Raw genomic sequence first — 20877 nt, 5'->3', positions numbered from 1 at the left:
ACCTCGTGCGCGATCGGCTTGATCACCCGCTCGCCACCGCAATCCGCCTCATCTCCGCCTCCGCAAGTCCCGTGAAGATCGTCCCCAAGTTCAGCGCGCCTCTCCACCGATCGAGCATCGGGCTGCCGCTGCGTCGCCCCATCGGGCCGCAGCGCCGCCGCCCCGTGGTTCTCCTCGCGGCTGCATCGACTCGTGTGTCGCTGCCGCGTCGCCCCTTTCGGGTCATAGTGTTGCGATACGCGGTCCCCGCCGCCGCCCCGAGGCCGTCCCCGTGGTTGCACCGACTCACGAACCGCCATTGTGTCGCCCCTTCGGGCCGCAGCGTCACGGCCCGCGGTCCCCGCCGCCGCCCAGAGGTATTCCCGCCGTCGCCCCGACCCGCCTGCCGCCGCTGCGTCGCCCCTTCGGGCCGTAGCGCCGCGGCCCGCGGTCCTCTCCGCCATCACCGCGCGTCGACCTCCCGTGGTATGCGCCGCGCCGTCTTCCTTGGCGCGGGAACGTCACCGTCCGCGCCGGTCTTCGTCACGATGTCAGGGTTCTTGGCCTACTTCGAGCACCGACGCCACACTCCTAACCTAGCCGCCGCCGCTCTTCTTTGGCCGCCGCCGCTACCTCCGTAGCCGCCGCCGCCCATCCACCCCCTTTGTCTTTGTCCAGCACCAGCTCATCGCCAGCGTCGCCGTCATCTACCCCGACCGCTTCATCTACTCCGACAACTGCGGGCGACATTGGCGCCGCAACCGTCGTCGAGTCCTTCTTTGCTGGCTTCTCCGGCCTCTTCGACATGGCGTACAACTCGTGCAGGTCCCAATCTACGCATGCCCGGTGCTGGCAACACCGTCGCGTGCCTTCGTCCACGACGTGTCCCCGGGCCTGGCAAGCCTGGTGCGGCGCTTCGTCAATTTTGTCTTCGACCGCCTACGCATGTCCGGTGCTGGCAACACCGACGCGTGCCTTCGTCTACGACGTGTCCCGGGTTTGGCAACCCCGACGCGACGCCTCGTCAACACCGTCTTCTTCCCGGCGCACCACTCTTCGACACCACTGCGGCCATGCTAACTCGACGCCACCTTGCGCCCGCGGCTCCACGGAGACTTCCTCGACACCGGCTACCCCGACTCGACATCGACCACGACATTCTTCGCACGGCTACCTCGACCACGGCTACACCACCATACGCTCTCGGCTACATCGACAAACGGCACAAAGGGCTACCGCCTGCTTGAGTAACCTCGTTGGTTTCCACTCCAGCCACGACTCCGCGATGCGTCGACCGTTACGACTGTGGGAGGGGGGAGGGGGTCCGTCGGCTTGTCTTCGGATTATTCTCCAGTCTCACCGTCTGCGTCGCTACCGTTGTGACTGCGGGGGGACGTTGAGTAACGTGATTGTATTAGGAAACATAGGCTAGACTAGGAAATATTCTGGTTTGCCTTATACTCCAAGTAGATTATGTACTCCTATATATATGCCCACGAGGCTCAAGCAATACAACGATTATTCCACCAATCTTTCCTTCTCCCTTCTAACACGGCCGAGCACCCATTGAACTAGGAGCTTCTCATTCTGGAGGACCTTCGACGACGGCACCGCCTAGCGTGAGGAGCACGTCCACTGCGACAAGGATGTCATCCCGCGCGAGGACAAGTGCTGACATCGCGCGATGGCCCCCGGTCGTACACTGATCACCACAAATCCTCCGAAAGCTCTGTCTCGACATCCTCCCTGTTGACATTGTCGTTGGAGCCCTCACTCTCCTGGGACATCAACACAACACGGGAGGAGGATGTCCACAAGGAGGACAATGACATGATAGGGGAGGGGCAATCACGGATGCGTGCACGGTGACGAGTTGTCCCGGTGGCGTCAGGAGTCAGATATAGGGCCAGTTCTTTTGGACAATTCTTCCAAAATTGACCCTCTTCCCAGCTTCTTTTAAAATTGCCACTCCATATTTTTTTTTACAATTCCTAGCTAATTAGACCTTAACTAACTAGGAATTGTAAAAAAAAATAGAGTGGCAATTCTGGAAGAAGCTCAAGAGGGTCAATTCTGAGGGAATTGCCCAAAAGAACTGTCGGATCCCGTGCCCGCGACCTCGCACACCGCTCGGCCCAAACATCCTCCCCCTTGGTGCGGCCCATTGCAAGGGGTGACAGCTGATAGGTTTTCTGTGGTTACCCGGCGGCGAGGAGGGGTAGTGGAGTTAGAGTGTGTAAGGGATATATACAAGAATGGGGCCAGGCTGTTGGGCCCACATAGCAGACAACCTCATTTCATCCCAACATAAAATGAGGTTGTCCACTATGTGGGGATGAAATGAGGAACAGTCCTCAGGCTGTTGGACACACTCTGGTCTAGTTTATTTTGACAAACACCTTTCTACGCACCCTGCATTGTACAAGATCTTGACCGGCAGCGTAAATAAAACTCAACAAGAAAATAGCAACAACCTTTGGATGCATAAACATCACAAGAGGAAGGAACTGGGAACACATCGTGTACAGAAACTCTCGGCAGGACTAAACAGCTCCTTCCCGATTCCATGGGTTTTCCGTTAGTACTACCCCCTAGTAATATTAGGTTAAGAACTGAAGCTCATGTCATGTTACACCATGGCATCCATTTCGCTGCCGGCGCCATGCCACACGTTGCTCACCTGGTGCTTGCAGATCGGGCATGTTCCTTGTTGGCGCAACCATGGATCAATGCAGTTCACATGAAACTGCAAAACAAGATGGGGCATCGAGTAAATCTTGCAGGCTTGTCATGACACAAGATTAATAGCAGGCTAGCAGCATGTACAACGTGCAGAAATGCATACGGAAGGGAGTGCCCAACCAAGTGAAAGTGGTTCTAAAAAAACAATAAACAAGTGAAAGTGTGGAACAAATAATGTACTCCCTTCGAACCATAGCACTACTAAAGTTGTACTAAGTGAGCGACAAGTAATACAGATCAGAGGGAGTACAATATTTGTATATGATATCTCTACAAGCAATGAGGTAAAACTTTCACGTTTGTTGCTTCATTGTAATCATGGATAAACTGCGCAAAATGCACTAGCATGAAACACAGTTTTGGATTCCTAGGATGCTTATAGGAAATTGGTCAACATTATGTCAACTAAGTTGCTCTATCACAGTACTACAGTTATCAGGTATTACACATTATCATATCATGACAATAATTGAAGTCCTCTACTGTCAAAATGAAGAAAACAACTGCAAGATGATCAGTATGATAATTACCCGATGCAAGCATGGCAGGCTTCTCAATAGATCACCCGCGACAACTTGCTCTAAGCAAACACTGCACGTCAACTCATCATCTGTCATTTTGCTTGTTGCATCTGCATCTTGCTTTTTCTGTACAGCAAAAGCAAACATGAAATACTGAAAACAAGGACTGCGTACCATGGTGGCACAGTCCAGACCATGCATGTGTTTGGATACAGCTTAATTGAAACAAAAAGGGCACAGCCATTAGCTGTGTGATTGTTATGGTACTACCACGGCTGACTAATGAAATTCCGAAGAGCGTAACTGTCAAGCTGAGGCTACACTGCTAGTTGTCTAGTCGTACCAAAATGGAAATAGATATATAATGGATTTACACAAGAAATATCAAAGGAACACATTTATTCCTTACCTCCTTGCCGGATTCAGGAGAAGAAACCAATGGTTCAGATGGCCCATCACTACTGAATCAAAGAAAAAACGAGTTAGCTACGCGCTGTGCAAGCAAGCAATTATGCATTGTTGGTTACATTTTTCCTAGAGGAACTCAGTAGGCAAGCCTCAAACTGCGCTATAATTGGTCGGTTACATACTGAAGAAAGAAGGCACTCAAAATCAGTTTGCTTTGGCCATAATGCACCTTAAAAGATAATTAATCTTGCCTTTTTCGAGAAGGGGTGCTCCTCTGCTGCGCCTGAAATTTGTATCTGAAAACAGGCAGAGTATTTATTTCTTCTTCAGTCATAGAAGGAGCATGTGGGCTATTGTCAGTATCTAGCGCTCTGAGAGCATCATAATCTGCAAGCAAAATGTCCAACAATGGTATTAAGTTTGCACGAAACAGTAAAACAGCAAGCAGAGCGAACAAAACTTATCAGTGTACCTAAATCATCAAACTCGCGGTCAAGCAGAGCAAGTTGGAGTCTAAGGCTTTGCAACCGGCCTCTCGAAGCAAGGGCTATGGTTGGCGGGACATGCACCCGCAACTCTGTGCGTCCAAGGAAGCCGTTGCCGTCTGCAGCATGAGCTTGAGACTGCGCTTGGAGCTGCTGGCATGTAGCGTACATCCTAAGGCTGGTGGCCAATAGGAACACACCTAAGACCATCCAAAGCTACAAAAAGAGACAGTTCTGAGCAATCCGACAAAAGTTATGAAATTACTCTATGAAGCTTCATAAGCATAATAACACATGCATGATCACATTGTGCATGAACAACTAACCAAAAAGTTCGGAGACATCTGGTGCGAGCTCAGTACCATGAACAAAACAAGAACTGGCCAAGAAAAAGAAAAACACTAATTGTTAACAGCTTAAAGATAACTGGTTGTACACACAACGCACCCACATTACCAGTTACAAGAAAAGCTAAGGAATTGCTGTTCACCGGCCGCCCCCCGGCATGAATCCGCTGCACACAAGCACACAAGTGAATGGGGTCAGATATTTAGAACAGCAAATCTGCTCTAGGTTGAAATGCCGAATCATTTCAGACGAAATGCACAGAACAGAAATTCACCATGGAACGGCGCTCCGCGGCAAACCCTGGGAAGCCACCGGCCTCGATGTCGGCCCTGCTGCCCCGGAACACAAAGCTCATGGCGTCCACCGGCCACCACCACCACTTCCACCAGGTGTAAGATGGGTTCCAAAGCAGCGCCTTCCTGCCCCTCGCGGCAACAAAAACTTTGACGAGCCCACGTAGCAGCGCCCACTGAAACCGAAGAGGACACCAAGAATGTAAATCGAACAAGCGGCGGAAAGCGACGCCTCAACCGAAACTGCAATTTCTGGAATCCCGGTGGTCCCGACGCGTAAAACGCCCGGATAACCCTGAAGCTTCCGGAAGCTTCGCCGCGCAGGTGCGCGAATTCAGGGCCCAATCGGGAGAGGCAGTCACAGATTCGGGGAAAGGAGCGGGATTTCCAGGAGGCACGTACCTGATTGGAGAGGCCTGTTGAGCCGGTGTTTGCTCGCGCGGACGCGGGTAGCGGCGGGGAATGGGGAAAAGGGGGAGAGCAGTAGAGAAGAAGAGCTCGAGAGCGAAAAGGGCGTTTTTTTCATTTTTGGCGGTTTCAGATCGTGTGCGTCATGTGGTGGAAGGTGCGTAGCCTCATCTTAGACCGTCCACGTGATGATGGCCGTATCGAGTTATGATCTTAGAGCAACTCTAGCAGAATGGGCAAATTCATTCAAACTGCTTTCTTTTTTTACCGTCGTATGGAGTGCGAAAAAAAAACAGCTATAGCAGATTCTTCATGACATGAAGCTTCATGGAGGCGGGGGATATGAATCACACGTCACAAAACTTCCGGCACTTGGCGGAAGATATTTTCTCTTACACGCCACCCTTCCACTGTCGGCGAGTCTCCGTCGGCACCATGGTTGGACGTCGGTAAGTCACCATCGCTATCACGGGTGGACGCTGGCGTGTGTTTGTTATCCCCTTCTTATTTCTGACACAATCGACGTCGCGGCCCCGTCCTGACAAGGGCACCGAATCTTTGTGCTTTATGTGCCAATCCCTAGATCGATTGCTGGCATGCATAGTTGATGATGAAATACCAAGTAATAACATATGACATAGACATAGCAGATCCAGTTTTAATATGTTATATATCTACGAGCTCATGGGCTAACTTACAATACAATTATACGGCAGAAAAATATTCTACTCCTGTGGTGTCCATCCACACACAGGCAACAATTGAGTATAGCGTCATAACCCTACTTCGTACCTCTCCTTCAATACGGAAAATCTTGCAACATGATACGTTGCAGCCACAAAGGTCAATACTTTGAATGTATTGACAAATAACAGTAGTTGAAGTAAAGTTTGTTTAGAAAATCAATTTCAGCTTGAACTATAGCCATTGGAGTATAGGTTCTACTGCCCAAACTATGTGACAGGATCATTGGTGATGTCGATGGCTTCGATTTCCCCCTCCCGGAGGGAACTTTCCCCGGTGGAATCACTCCGCCGGAGGGCAAAAGTGCCCCTGCCCAGATTCCGCCTCGAGACGGCGGTGCTTCATCCCGAAACCTTCTTCTTGATTTTTTTTCTAGGTCAAATGGCATCATATAGCAGAAGATGGACTTTGGAGTCCTGCCAGGGGCCCCACAAGCTCGAGGGGCGTGCCCCCCAGGCTTGTGGTTGCCTTGTGGGTCCCCCTCTGGTAATTCCTTCGTCAGTATTTTTTATATATTTCAAAATAAATCTTCGTAAAACGTCAGGTCATTTGGAGTTGTGCAGAATAGGTATCTGTGACGTAGACCTTTCTAATCTAGAATTTCAGATACCGGCAATCTTCCTCTTCATGTGAAACTTGCAAAATAAGCGATAAAAGAAATAAGAATTGTATCATAAAGTGAAATAACAGTCCAAATTGCAATAAATGTCAATAGGAAACCATGATGCGAAATGAACGTATCAACTCCCCCAAGGTTATGTTGGGTTTCGTAGTAATTTCAAAAAATTTCCTACGCGCACACAGGATCATGTGATGCATAGCAACGAGAGGAGAGTGTTGTCTACGTACCCAACGCAGACCGACTGCGGAAGCGATGACACGACGTAGAGGAAGTAGTCATACGTCTTCACGATCCAACCGATCAAGCACCGAAACTACGGCACCTCCGAGTTCGAGCACACGTTCAGCTCGATGACGATCCCCGGACTCCGATCCAGCAAAGTGTCGGGGAAGAGTTTCGTCAGCACGACGGCGTGGTGACGATCTTGATGAACTACAGCAGCAGGGCTTCGCCTAAACTCCGCTACAGTATTATCGAGGAATATGGTGGCAGGGGGCACCGCACACGGCTAAGGAATCGATCACGTGGATCAACTTGTGTCAACTTGTGTGTTTAGAGGTGCCCCTGCCTCTGTATATAAAGGAGCCAAGGGGGGGAGGAGGCCGGCCAGGAGGAGGTGGCGCAGGAGGAGTCCTACTCCTACCGGGAGTAGGACTCCCCTCCAATCCTATTCCAACTAGGATTCCCAAGGGGGAAAGAGGGAGAGGGGTGGCCGGCCACCTCTCCTAGTCCTAATAGGACTAGGGGAAGGGGGGAGGCGCGCAGCCCCCTTGGGCTGCCCCTTTCTCCTTTCCACTAAGGCCCATGATGGCCCATATGGCTCCCGGGGGGTTCCGGTAACCTCCCGGTAACCCGGTAAAATCCCGATTTCACCCGGAACACTTCCGATGTCCAAACATAGACTTCCAATATATCAATCTTTATGTCTCGACCATTTCAAGACTCCTCGTCATGTCCGTGATCACATCCGGGACTCCGAACAACCTTCGGTACATCAAAATGCATAAACTCATAATATAACTGTCATCGTAACCTTAAGCGTGCGGACCCTACGGGTTCGAGAACAATGTAGACATGACCGAGACACGTCTCTGGTCAATAACCAATAGCGGGACCTGGATGCCCATATTGGCTCCTACATATTCTACGAAGATCTTTATCGGTCAGACCGCATAACAACATACGTTGTTCCCTTTGTCATCGGTATGTTACTTGCCCGAGATTCGATCGTCGGTATCCAATACCTAGTTCAATCTCGTTACCAGCAAGTCTCTTTACTCGTTCCGTAATACATCATCTCACAACTAACATATTAGTTGTAATGCTTGCAAGGCTTATGTGATGTGTATTACCGAGAGGGCCCAGAGATACCTCTCCGACAATCGGAGTGACAAATCCTAATCTCGAAATACGCCAACCCAACATCGACCATTGGAGACACCTGTAGTACTCCTTTATAATCACCCAGTTACGTTGTGACGTTTGGTAGTACCCAAAGTGTTCCTCCGGTAAACGGGAGTTGCATAATCTCATAGTCATAGGAACATGTATAAGTCATGAAGAAAGCAATAGCAACATACTAAACGATCGGGTGCTAAGCTAATGGAATGGGTCATGTCAATCAGATCATTCTACTAATGATGTGACCTCGTTACTCAAATAACAACTCATTGTTCATGGTCAGGAAACATAACCATCTTTGATTAACGAGCTAGTCAAGTAGAGGCATACTAGTGACACTTTGTTTGTCTATGTATTCACACATGTATTATGTTTCCGGTTAATACAATTCTAGCATGAATAATAAACATTTATCATGAAATAAGGAAATAAATAATAACTTTATTATTGCCTCTAGGGCATATTTCCTTCAGTCTCCCACTTGCACTAGAGTCAATAATCTAGTTCACATCGCCATGTGATTTAACAGCAATAGTTCACATCACCATGTGATTAACACCCATAGTTCACATCGATATGTGATCAACACCCAAAGGGTTTTACTAGATTCAGTCATCTAGTTCACATCGCTATGTGATTAACACCCAAGGAGTACTAAGGTGCGATCATGTTTTGCTTGTGAGAGAATCTTAGTCAACAGGTCTGTCACATTCAGATCCGTAAGTATTTTGCAAATATTTATGTCAACAATGCTCTGCACGGAGCTACTCTAGCTAATTGCTCCCACTTTCAATATGTATCCAGGTTGAGACTTAGTGTAACTTTTACAACAAACTCTTTTATCACCTCCATAATCGAGAAACATCTCCTTAGTCCTTACTAAGGAAATTCTTGACCAATGTCCAGTGATCTACTCCTAGATCACTATTGTACTCTCTTGCCAAATTCAGAGTAAGGTATACAATAGGTCTGGTACATAGCATAGCATACTTTATAGAACCTATGACTGAGGCACAGGGAATGACTTTTCATTTTTTCTATTTTCTGCTGTGGTCGGGATTTGAGTCTTACTCAATTTCATACCTTTGCAACACAGGCAAGAACTCTTTCTTTGACTGTTCCATTTTGAACTATTTCAAAATCTTGCCAAGGTATGTACTCATTGAAAATCTTATCAAGCGTCTTGATCTATCTCAATAGATCTTGATGCTTAATATGTAAGTAGCTTTTACTGAGGTCTTTTCCTTTTAAAGAACTCCTTTAAAACACTCCTTTATGCTTTGCAGAAAAATTCTACATCATTTCTGATCAACAATATGTCACTCACATATACTAATCAGAAAGGCTGTAGTGCTCCCACTCACTTTATTGTAAATACAGGCTTCTCAAAAAGTCTGTATAAAACCATATGCTTTGATCAACTCATCAAAGCGTATATTCCAACTCCGAGAGGCTTGCACCAGTCCATAGATGGATCGCTGGAGCTTGCACACTTTGTTAGCTCCCTTTGGATCGACAAAACCTTCTGGTTGCATCATATACAACTCTTCTTCCAGAAATCCATTCAGGAATGCAGTTTTGACATCCATTTGCCAAATTTCATAATCATAAAATGTGGCAATTGCTAACATGATTCGGACGGACTTAAGCATCGCTACGGGTGAGAAGGTCTCATCGTAGTCAATTCCTTGAACTTGCCGAAAACCTTTTGCGACAAGTCGAGCTTTGTAGACAGTAACATTACCATCAGCGTCAGTCTTCTTCTTAAAAATCCATTTATTCTCAATTGCTTGCCGATCATCGGGCAAGTCAACCAAAGTCCATACTTTGTTCTCATACATGGATCCCATCTCAGATTTCATGGCTTCAAGCCACTTTACGGAATCTGGGCTCACCATCGCTTCTTCATAGTTCGTAGGTTCATCATGATCTAGTAGCATGACCTCCAGAACAGGATTACCATACCACTCTGGTGCGGATCTTACTCTGGTTGATCTACGCGGTTCAGTAGTATCTTGATCTGAAGTTTCATGATCATTATCATTGGCTTCCTCACTAACTGGTGTAGGTGTCACTGAAACAGTTTTCTGTGATGAACTACTTTCCAGTAAGGGAGCAGGTACAGTTACCTCGTCAAGTTCTACTTTCCTCCCACTCACTTCTTTCGAGAGAAACTCCTTCTCTAGAAATGATCCATTCTTAGCAACGAATGTTTTGCCTTCGGATCTGTGATAGAAGGTGTACCCAACAGTTTCCTTTGGGTATCCTATGAAGACACATTTCTCCGATTTGGGTTCGAGCTTATCAGGTTGAAGCTTTTTCACATAAGCATCGCAGCCCCAAACTTTAAGAAACGACAACTTTGGTTTCTTGCCAAACCACAGTTCATAAGGCGTCGTCTCAACGGATTTTGATGGTGCCCTATTTAACGTGAATGCGGCCGTCTCTAAAGCATATCCCCAAAATGACAGCGGTAAATCAGTAAGAGACATCATAGATCGCACCATATCTAGTAAAGTACGATTACGACGTTCGGACACACCATTACGCTGTGGTGTTCCGGGTGGCGTGAGTTGCGAAACTATTCCACAGTTTTTCAAATGTACACCAAACTCGTAACTCAAATATTCTCCTCCACGATCAGATCGTAGAAACTTTATTTTCTTGTTACGATGATTTTTCCACTTCACTCTGAAATTCTTTGAACCTTTCAACTATTTCAGACTTATGTTTCATCAAGTAGATATACCCATATCTGCTCAAATCATCTTGTGAAGGTCAGAAAACAACGATGCTTGCCACGAGCATCAGCACTCATTGGATCGCATACATCGGTATGTATTATTTCCAATAAGTCAGTAGCTCGTTCCATTGTTCCGGAGAACGGAGTTTTAGTCATCTTGCCCAAAAGGCACAGTTCGCAAGCATCAAGTGATTCATAATCAAGTGATTCCAAAATTCCATCAGTATGGAGTTTCTTCATGCGCTTTACACCAATATGACCTAAACGGCAGTGCTACAAACAAGTTGCACTTATCATTATTAACTTTGCATCTTTTGGTTTCAATATTATGATTATGTGTATCACTACGATCGAGATCCAACAAACTATTTTCATTGGGTGTGCAACCATATAAGGTTCTATTCATGTAAACAGAACAACAATTTATTCTCTTACTTAAATGAATAATTGTATTACAATAAACATGATCAAATCATATTCATGCTCAACGCAAACACCAAATAACACTTATTTAGGTTCAACACTAATCCCGAAAGTATAGGGAGTGTGTGACGATGATCATATCAATCTTGGAACCACTTCCAACACATATCATCACTTCACCCTTAACTAGTCTCTGTTTATTCTGCAACTCCCGTTTCGAGTTACTAATCTTAGCAACTGAACTAGTATCAAATACTGAGGGTTTGCGATAAACACTAGTAAAGTACACATCAATAACATGTATATCAAATATACTTATGTTCACTTTGCCATCCTTCTTATCCGCCAATCACTTGGGGTAGATCCGCTTCCAGTGACCAGTCCCTTTGCAGTAGAAACACTTAGTCTCAGGCTTAGGATCAGACTTGGGCTTCTTCACTTGAGCAGCAACTTGCTTGCTGTTCTTCTTGAAGTTCCCCTTCTTCCCTCTGCCCTTTTCTTGAAACTAGTGATCTTGTCAACCATCAACACTTGATGTTTTTCTTGATTTCTACCTTCGTTGATTTCAGCATCACGAAGAGCTTGGGAGTTGTTTCCGTTATCCCTTTGCATATTATAGTTCATCACGAAGTTCTACTAACTTGGTGATGGTGACTAGAGAATTCTGTCAATCACTATCTTATCTGGAAGATTAACTCCCACTTGTTTCAAGCGATTGTAATACCCAGACAATCTGAGCACATGCTCACTAGTTGAGCGATTCTCCTCCATCTTTTAGCTATAGAACTTGTTGGAGATTTCATATCTCTCAACTCGGGTATTTGCTTGAAATATTAACTTCAACTCCTGGAACATCTCATATGGTCCATGACGTTCAAAACGTCTTTGAAGTCCCGATTCTAAGCTATTAAGCATGGTGCACTTAAACTATCAAGTAGTCATCATATTGAGCTAGCCAAACGTTCATAACGTCTGCATCTGCTCCTGCAATAGGTCTGTCGCCTAGCGGTGCATCAAGGACATAATTCTTCTGTGCAGCAATGAGGATAAACCTCAGATCACGGATCCAATCCGCATCATTGCTACTAACATCTTTCAACACAATTTTCTCTAGGAACATATCAAAATAAGCATATGAAAGCAACAACACGAGCTATTGATCTACAACATAGATATGCTAATACTACCAGGACTAAGTTCATGATAAATTAAAGTTCAATTAATCATATTACTTAAGAACTCCCACTTAGATAGACATCCCTCTAATCCTCTAAGTGATTACGTGATCCAAATCAACTAAACCATGACCGATCATCACGTGAGATGGAGTAGTTTTCAATGGTGAACATCGTTACGTTGATCATATCTACTATATGATTCACGCTCGACCTTTCGGTCTCCGTGTTCCGAGGCCATATCTGCATATGCTAGGCTCGTCAAGTTTAACCTGAGTATTCTGCGTGTGCAAAACTGGCTTGCACCCGTTGTAGATGGACGTAGAGCTTATCACACCCGATCATCACGTGGTGTCTGGACACGACGAACTTTGGCAACGGTGCATACTCAGGGAGAACACTTCTTGATAATTTAATGAGAGATCATCTTATAATGCTACCGTCAATCAAAGCAAGATAAGATGCATAAAAAGATAAACATCACATGCAATCAATATAAGTGATATGATATGGCCATCATCATCTCGTGCTTGTGATCTCCATCTCCGAAGCACCGTCATGATCACCATCGTCACCGGCGCGACACCTTGATCTCCATCGTAGCATCGTTGTCGTCTCGCCAATCTTATGCTTTCACGACTATCACTACCGTTTAGTAATAAAGTTAAGCATTACATCGCGATTGCATTGCATACAATAAAGCGACAACCATATGGCTCCTGCCAGTTGCCGATAACTTGGTTACAAAACATGATCATCTCATACAATAAAATTCAGCATCATGCCTTGACCATATCACATCACAACATGCCCTGCCAAAAACAAGTTAGACGTCCTCTACTTTGTTGTTGCATGTTTTACGTGGCTGCTACGGGCTTAAGTAAGAACCAATCTCACCTACGCATCAAAACCACAACGATAGTTTGTCAAATAGACTCCGTTTTAACCTTCGCAAGGACCGGGCGTAGCCATACTTGGTTCAACTAAAGTTGGAGAGACAGTCGCCCGCAAGCCATCTCTGTGCAAAGCACGTCGAGGGAACCGGTCTCGCGTAAGCGTACGCGTAAGGTTGGTCTGGGTCGTCTCGTCCAACAATACCGCCGAACCAAAATATGACATGCTGGTAGGCAGTATGACTTGTATCGTCCACAACTCACTTGTGTTCTACTCGTGCATATAACATCAACATCAATAACCTAGGCTCGGATGCCACTGTTGGGTTTCGTAGTAATTTCAAAAAATTTCCTACGCACACGCAAGATCATGTGATGTATAGCAACGAGGGGAGAGTATTGTCTACGTACCCAACGCAGACCGACTGCGGAAGCGATGACACGACGTAGAGGAAGTAGTCGTACGTCTTCTCGATCCAACCGATCAAGCACCGAAACTACGGCACCTCCGAGTTCGAGCACACGTTCAGCTCGATGACGATCCCCGGACTCCGATCCAGCAAAGTGTCGGGGAAGAGTTTCGTCAGCACGACGGCGTGGTGACGATCTTGATGAACTACAGCAGCAGGGCTTCGCCTAAACTCCGCTACAGTATTATCGAGGTATATGGTGGCAGGGGGCACCGCACACGGCTAAGGAATAGATCACGTGGATCAACTTGTTGTGTCTTTGGTGCTAGCCCTGCCCCTCTATTTATATGTTGAGCCCCGGGGTCAAAACTTGGAGCAAAAGCCTCCTCAAAAGTCGGTTTTGCCCGAAAGGCAAGAGTCCCACTCGGACTCCAGGACCAAACGCCACAATCCTTGGCGTCTGGCCCAGACGCCATGGGCCTCGGCGTCTGGCCCAGGGCCAGACGCCAGGGTCTCCGGCGTTTTGCCCCCTGGCCTCCGCAAAACTCCTTTTTGCACCGATCTAAAGCCTCATGGGCTTGACCCCTTGGCCTAACCATATCATCCAATATATGAATCTTTACGTCTCGACCATTTCAAGACTCCTCGTCATGTCCCCGATCTCATCCGGGACTCCGAACTCCTTCGGTTCATCAAAACATGTAAACTCATAATATAACTGTCATCGTAACCTTAAGCGTGCGGACCCTACGGGTTCGAGAACAATGTAGACATGACCGAGACACGTCTCCGGTCAATAACCAATAGCGGGACCTGGATGCCCATATTGGCTCCTACATATTCTACGAAGATCTTTATCGGTCAGACCGCATAACAACATACGCTGTTCCCTTTGTCATCGGTATGTTACTTGCCCGAGATTCGATCGTCGGTATCCAATACCTAGTTCAATCTCGTTACTGGCAAGTCTCTTTACTCGTTCCGTAATACATCATCTCACAACTAACATATTAGTTGTAATGCTTGCAAGGCTTATGTGATGTGTATTACCGAGAGGGCCCAGAGATACCTCTCCGACAATCAGAGTGACAAATCCTAATCTCGAAATACGCCAACCCAACATCGACCATTGGAGACACCTGTAGTACTCCTTTATAATCACCCAGTTACGTTGTGACGTTTGGTAGTACCCAAAGTGTTCCTCCGGTAAACGGGAGTTGCATAATCTCATAGTCATAGGAACATGTATAAGTCATGAAGAAAGCAATAGCAACATACTAAACGATCGGGTGCTAAGCTAATGGAATGGGTCATGTCAATCAGATCATTCTACTAATGATGTGACCTCGTTAATCAAATAACAACTCATTGTTCATGGTTAGGAAACATAACCATCTTTGATTAACGAGCTAGTCAAGTAGAGGCATACTAGTGACACTCTGTTTGTCTATGTATTCACACATGTATTATGTTTCCGGTTAATACAATTCTAGCATGAATAATAAACATTTATCATGAAATAAGGAAATAAATAATAACTTTATTATTGCCTCTAGGGCATATTTCCTTCAGGTTAGCCCTCTCTTGTCCCCAAACGGAAGCCAAAATCAATAATCATGACCACATGTTTAGAGAGATCCTCTCATTGTGGGAGGACCAATCTTTATCAACATCTTTACCAGCACCATCTCATCTCAAACCCTAATTCATCGTTTGTATTCAATCTTTGTCTCAAAACTTTAGATTGGTACCCGTGGGTTGCTAATAGTGTTGATTACATCATGTAGTTGATGCTGGTTGGTTTATTTGGTGGAAGATTATATGTTCAAATCCACAATGATATTCAATGCCCCTTTGATCTTGGACATGAATATGATTTATGAGTACTTACTTTTGTTCTTGAGGACATGGGAGAAGTTCGGTTATAAGTAATCATGTGAATTTGGTGTTCGTTTGATATTTTGATGATATGTATGTTGTGTTTCCCTTAGTGGTGTCATGTGAACATCGACTACATGACACTTCACCATACTTGGGCCTAAGGGAAGGCGTTGTGGAGTAGTAATTAGATGATGGGTTGCTAGAGTGATAGAAGCTCAAACCCTAGTTTATGTGCTATTCCGTAAGGGGCTGATTTCGATCTATATGTTTCATGCTATGGTTAGATTTATCTTAATTCTTCTTTCATAGTTGTGGATGCCTGCGAAAGGGGTAATCATAAGTGGGGGGGGGGGTTGTTCAAGTAAGAACAACACCCAAGCACCGGTCCACCCACATATCAAATTATCAAAGTAGTGAACGTGAATCAAACAAACATGATGAAAGTGACTAGATGAAATTCCCATGTGTCCTCAAGAACGCTTTGCTTTCTATAAGAGAAAGTTTTGGCCTGTCCTTTGCTTTAAAAAGGATTGGTCTACCTTGCCGCACCTTTGTTACTATTGCTACTTGTCACTTGTTACGAATTACCTTGCTATCAAACTACCTGTCACCGATAATTTTAGTGCTTGCAGAAAATACCTTACTGAAAACTGCTTGTCATTTCCTTCTGCTCCTCGTTGGGTTCGACACTCTTACTTACCGAAAGGACTATGATTGATCCCCATATACTTGTGGGTCATCACTATCCAACAGTATGGTAAACAAACAACCAGCTTCTGATTCTCATGAATCCAAAGCTACAACTGATTTTCAAGAATCCACAGCCATAGTGATTCTTAGAATATGTAGCACAAACTAAGGGGGCCTTAGTTTTTAGTAATGAGCACAAAGTAACATATATAATGTAACATCGAAGTCTAACCCTCTTCATATGCATTGGCATGTCACAAGAGAAGAATTCATGCACACAAAGTAAAGGCCAATACACAGTATAAGTAGTTTCTTGCAATTTGATTGTATTAAAAACATTGAGAGGTGGAGATGAGGTTCCTATCTCGTAATAATTGCAAGTAGGAGCAGCAAGCACATGCATATCTTATTTATTAAAATCATTATGTGCATGAGAGAAACGCAACCCATCAATGTAATCCTTAATAAGAGCAAACTTCTCTGATATAGTGTAGCTTGAAGAATTGAAAATAATATTAGGACTATCAAGTGTGGGTGCAATAACCACAATTTCCTTCTTAATATACAGAACTATAGAAAGTTCATCTCCATAAGCATCAGTCATAGTGGCATCCTGGTCATAAGCATAGCAATCAACAAGTTCGTCAAATAGGGATATTTCAAATGATTCCAAGGGATCATGGCATTCATCCTCTGGTAAGTATGGAGAGAAATTAAAAAATGCATGAGTTAAAGAGTTACTCTCATTATAAGGTGGGAACGGGTGATCAATCCGCTCTTCCTCCTTTTGCTCTTTGCTCTCATCCTCATCTTTTTCATCTAATGAGCTCATAGTTTTAACAATTTCTTCTTCCATAGGTTGATCATTGTATTCATTGTTTTGATAGCAATATTTAAGTATGGCAAGCTTTTTATATTTGTAAAGAGCATTATCATACTTATCAAGCAAAGAAACAATCTCATAAGCACCCTTAAAAGCAACAAATTCTTCTGTTTGTTCCACATCATAGTAATCACCTTGGCATAAGAAGTTAAGGTTTCATTATCATTAAACTCGCATTGAAAGTGAAGGTGGGTAGTCTCCCTTCTAGAGCAACAAGTAAAATCATGCATAGGGCACAAATTCCAAGCATACCAATGTAACATATTTATTTGATCCCATAAGTGTTTCCCTTTTGAGTCAAGCGATAATCCCTAAAGTATTCATGATCCAAAGTGTATCCCATTACCATGTTTTACGGGGTTTTATTAGGATTATCAAAGTAATATTCAATATTTCCCACATAAGTAGCATCAAGGGTTTTAGGAGATTTCCATCTCCTTGGGTGGCAAGTATAACTAACCTTTTTTGTATTTCATGTTCCGTATCCATTACTATAGATAAAGAACAACTTAGAGCAGGAAATAAAATCTACTCAATGATAAAGCCAATAAGCGCACATGAGTATATTCGCCACGCGCTATTGCTCCGCAGCAACGACAAAGGTCATGATAACCCACATGTGTAGGGGGTCAGTTGTGGCCTTTTCGATAAGTAAGAGTATCAAACCAAACGAGGAGCTAAAGGTAAGATAATATTCTCTCAAATTCTATCAACCATTGATATAACTCTACGCACACTAAACATTTGCTTTACCGAGAAACAAGAAATAAAACTACTTTGCTGGTATGAGTGATAGGTTTGCAAGATAATAAAACACATGTAAATAAAAGTTAGTTACTATTTAAATAAAATAACAATAAAGTAAATATAGTGAGCATGGAAAAGTGGTGGTAGGGTGTGGGGAATTGTCCCTAGGCAATTGATAACTAGAAAGATAATACTCGTTACAATTTTATGTGTGGGAGAGGCCTCTGCTAGCATGTCATCCCTTACTTGGAATTTATGCACTTATGCTTGGAATTATTAGCAAGCATGCACAACTACTAATGATGAGCCACAAGTATGGGGGATCACAACAGTCTTCGAGGGTAGTATTCCACCCAAATTTATTGTTTCGACGCAAGGGAAGCCGAAGAACATTTATAAGCCTTAGCAGTTGAGTTGTCAATTCAACCACACATGAGAATAAATTCTTTGCAGCAATTTTTTAGTAGCACGGTAATATGATAGTAGTGATAACACAGTGATAGTAACAACAGTAGTAGCGGATTTGTAGCGAGCAGATAGTAGTAACTTGAGCAAAGGCAATAGTATTAAAGCGTAGGCATGGAGTAGTGATGCATATTTAGATGATATTCAATATGTAACTATCACAACCTAGACGCGACGCACAATTGTTCCAATTCATCAATCATATGTAGGCATGTATTCCGTATATAGTCATATGGGCTTACGATAAGAACTTGCACAACATCTTTTGTCCTACCCTCCCGTGGAAGCGGGGTCCTAATGAAATAAGGGTAATTAAGATGCTCCTTTTAATAGAGAACCAAAACAAAGCATTAACACAGAGTGAATACATGAACACCTCAAGTTAAAGTCATCCCCGTCGACATCCCAATTATTGTCACCTTGGGGGTCTAGGGTTCAGAACAATAACAGGTGCATACAACTTGCAGGTAAGATCAACAACTCAAATATATTCATGAAAGCATAATATGTTCATATATGAAATCATGGCACTCGGGCCATAGTGGAAAACATTAAGCATAGCAAAGTCATAACAACATCAATCTCAGAACATAGTGGATACTAGGGATCAAGTTCTAACAAATTGACATGATTACATATGAAATTTCATCCATCTCCATCTACCTCCAGTATGCCTACAAGGGGATTACTTGCACATGATTGTGAGCATCATGAAATTGTTTGTGGAGAAGGGTTGGTGATGATGAAAACAACGAATCCCTCTCTCCGGAGCCACGAACGGACTCCAGATCAGGGATCCCAACGAACAAGAGGTGGCAGCGTCTCTATATCGTAAAAGCGATGAAACTTTCTCTGTAAATTTTTTCTCGGGAAGACGGAATTTATAGCACTGGAATAATTCAGACGGACGTCTAGGGGACCACATGGCCAGGTGGCGCGGCCTGGGGGTGGCCGCGTGATGTGTACTACACAACTTATTCTTGTAGACTCGTGTTGGGCCTCCAAGCGCAAAGTTTTGTAGGACAGTAGTAATTTTTCCTCAAGTGGACGAGCTAAGGTTTCTCAATCTGTGGGAGGCGTAGGATGAATATTCTCTCTCTTAAACAACCCTGCAATCAAATACAAGAAATCTCTTGTGTCCCCAACACACCAGATACAATGGTAAATTGTATAGGTGCACTAGTATGGCGAAGAGATGGTGATACAAGTGTAGTATGGATAGTAGATATAGGTTTTTGTAATCTGAAAATATAAAAACAGCAAGGTAGCAAGTAATAAAATGGAGCACAAATGGTATTGCAATGCGTAGAAACAAGGCCTAGGGTTCATACTTTCACTAGTGCAATCTCTCAATAGTGCTAACATAATTGAATCATACAACAATTCCTCAACGTGTGACAAAGAATCACTCCAAAGTTCTTATCTAGCGGAGAACATAAGATGAAATTGTTATAGGGTACAAAACCACCTCAAAGTTATCATTTCCAATCAATCTATCGAGCTATTCCTATAAGTGTCACGAACAACCCTAGAGTTTGTACTAAAATAACACCATATGATACACATCAACCAACCCTAATGTCACCTAGATACTCCAATGTCGCCACAAGTATCCGTGAGTTGATTATACAATATGCATCAAACAACTTCACATTCATAATATTCAATCCAACACAAAGAACTTCAAAGAGTGCCCCAACATTTCAGGCAAACCATTAAGTAATTGGAGAAGCCTCCCCCAAGCTTGTGGGAGACTCTCTTCTTCAGTTTGCACAAAGGTAAATATTTCCTATAAGGCAGCTTGTTTCTTATGAGGAGGGAAATATTTTTCAGAGAAGTAATAAATCATATCCTTGGGACTACGCACACAACCAGGAGCAATAGAATTAAACTATATCTTAGCATCACCCCTTAATGAGTAAGGAAACAACTTAAGAATATAGTAATAGCGAATTTTTTCCTCATGAGCAAATAGGGTGGCTATATCATTCAATTTAGTAAGATGTGCCACAACAATTTCAGATTCATAACCATGGAAAGGATCAGATTCAACCAAAGTAATTAACTCAGGGTCGACAAAGAATTCATAATCCTTATCAGTAACAAAGATAGGTGAAGTAGCAAACTTAAGATCATATTGCATTCTAGCATTCAAAGATTTTTCTTTCAGCTTAGCTAACCGTTTTTAAGATCATTGATACGTCTCCATCGTATCTACTTAGCTAACAGTTTCTCTAAGTTGCATGATTTGAATGAAACTAACCCGGACTGACACTTTTTTCAGCAAAACTACCATGGTGTTGTTTTTTTGTGCAGAAATAAAAGTTCTCAGAATGGAACGAAACTTTGCGAGGATTGTTTATATAATAAAAGAGAATTTCTAGAGCCAAGAACCACTAGAGGGGGCACCTGGGTGGGCACAACCCACCAAGGCGCCCCCCTCTAGGAGCGCCGAGGTGGGTTGTCCCCACCTGGTGGCCCCGCAGACCCTGAAACCTACGCTATAAAATCCTATTTTTCCAGAAAAAAATCACGGAGAAAGAATTATTGCATTCCATGAGACGGAGCCACCGCCATCTCCTGTTCTTCATCGGGAGGCCAGATCTGGAGTCCGTT

The 20877-nt window shown here is 44.2% G+C and overlaps 1 protein-coding gene across 2 annotated transcripts; it reads right to left on the bottom strand.

Annotated features, from left to right (window-relative positions):
* Positions 1 to 2358: 2358 nt before the first annotated feature.
* Positions 2359 to 5333, bottom strand: LOC119285264 (E3 ubiquitin-protein ligase SDIR1-like). Of its 2 annotated transcripts, none has more exons than XM_037564503.1 (9): positions 5179 to 5333; positions 4758 to 4952; positions 4592 to 4649; positions 4462 to 4514; positions 4123 to 4351; positions 3902 to 4037; positions 3652 to 3703; positions 3252 to 3368; positions 2359 to 2725 (listed from the first exon to the last, which is right to left on the bottom strand). In XM_037564503.1, the coding sequence occupies exons 2-9, from the start codon at positions 4836 to 4838 to the stop codon at positions 2609 to 2611; spliced, it is 843 nt and encodes a 280-aa protein (XP_037420400.1). In that variant the 5' UTR covers positions 4839 to 4952; positions 5179 to 5333; the 3' UTR covers positions 2359 to 2608. The 2 variants fall into 2 exon arrangements, with proteins under 2 accessions (XP_037420400.1, XP_037420401.1); XM_037564504.1 differs by having other exon boundaries at positions 3652 to 3700.
* Between the last annotated feature and the right edge of the window lie 15544 nt (positions 5334 to 20877).

Source organism: Triticum dicoccoides, chromosome 4A (genome assembly GCF_002162155.2).
Source record: "Triticum dicoccoides isolate Atlit2015 ecotype Zavitan chromosome 4A, WEW_v2.0, whole genome shotgun sequence".
Classification (NCBI taxonomy): Eukaryota; Viridiplantae; Streptophyta; class Magnoliopsida; order Poales; family Poaceae; genus Triticum; species Triticum dicoccoides.
The sequence above is the reverse complement of the archived record's forward strand: the minus strand, read 5'-3'. Positions and strand labels throughout refer to the sequence as shown.

Bases quoted from the DNA above. Each gene is read 5' to 3' on its own strand.
- LOC119285264 (XM_037564503.1), bottom strand. From the start codon at position 4,838: ATGAGCTTTGTGTTCCGGGGCAGCAGGGCCGACATCGAGGCCGGTGGC. The intron at 4,038-4,122 runs GTACACTGATAA...TTTTGCTTGCAG, and splicing joins CCGCGAGTTTGATGATTTAG to ATTATGATGCTCTCAGAGCG. The intron at 3,704-3,901 runs GCAAGATTAATT...TCTTTGATTCAG, and splicing joins AGCACCCCTTCTCGAAAAAG to TAGTGATGGGCCATCTGAAC.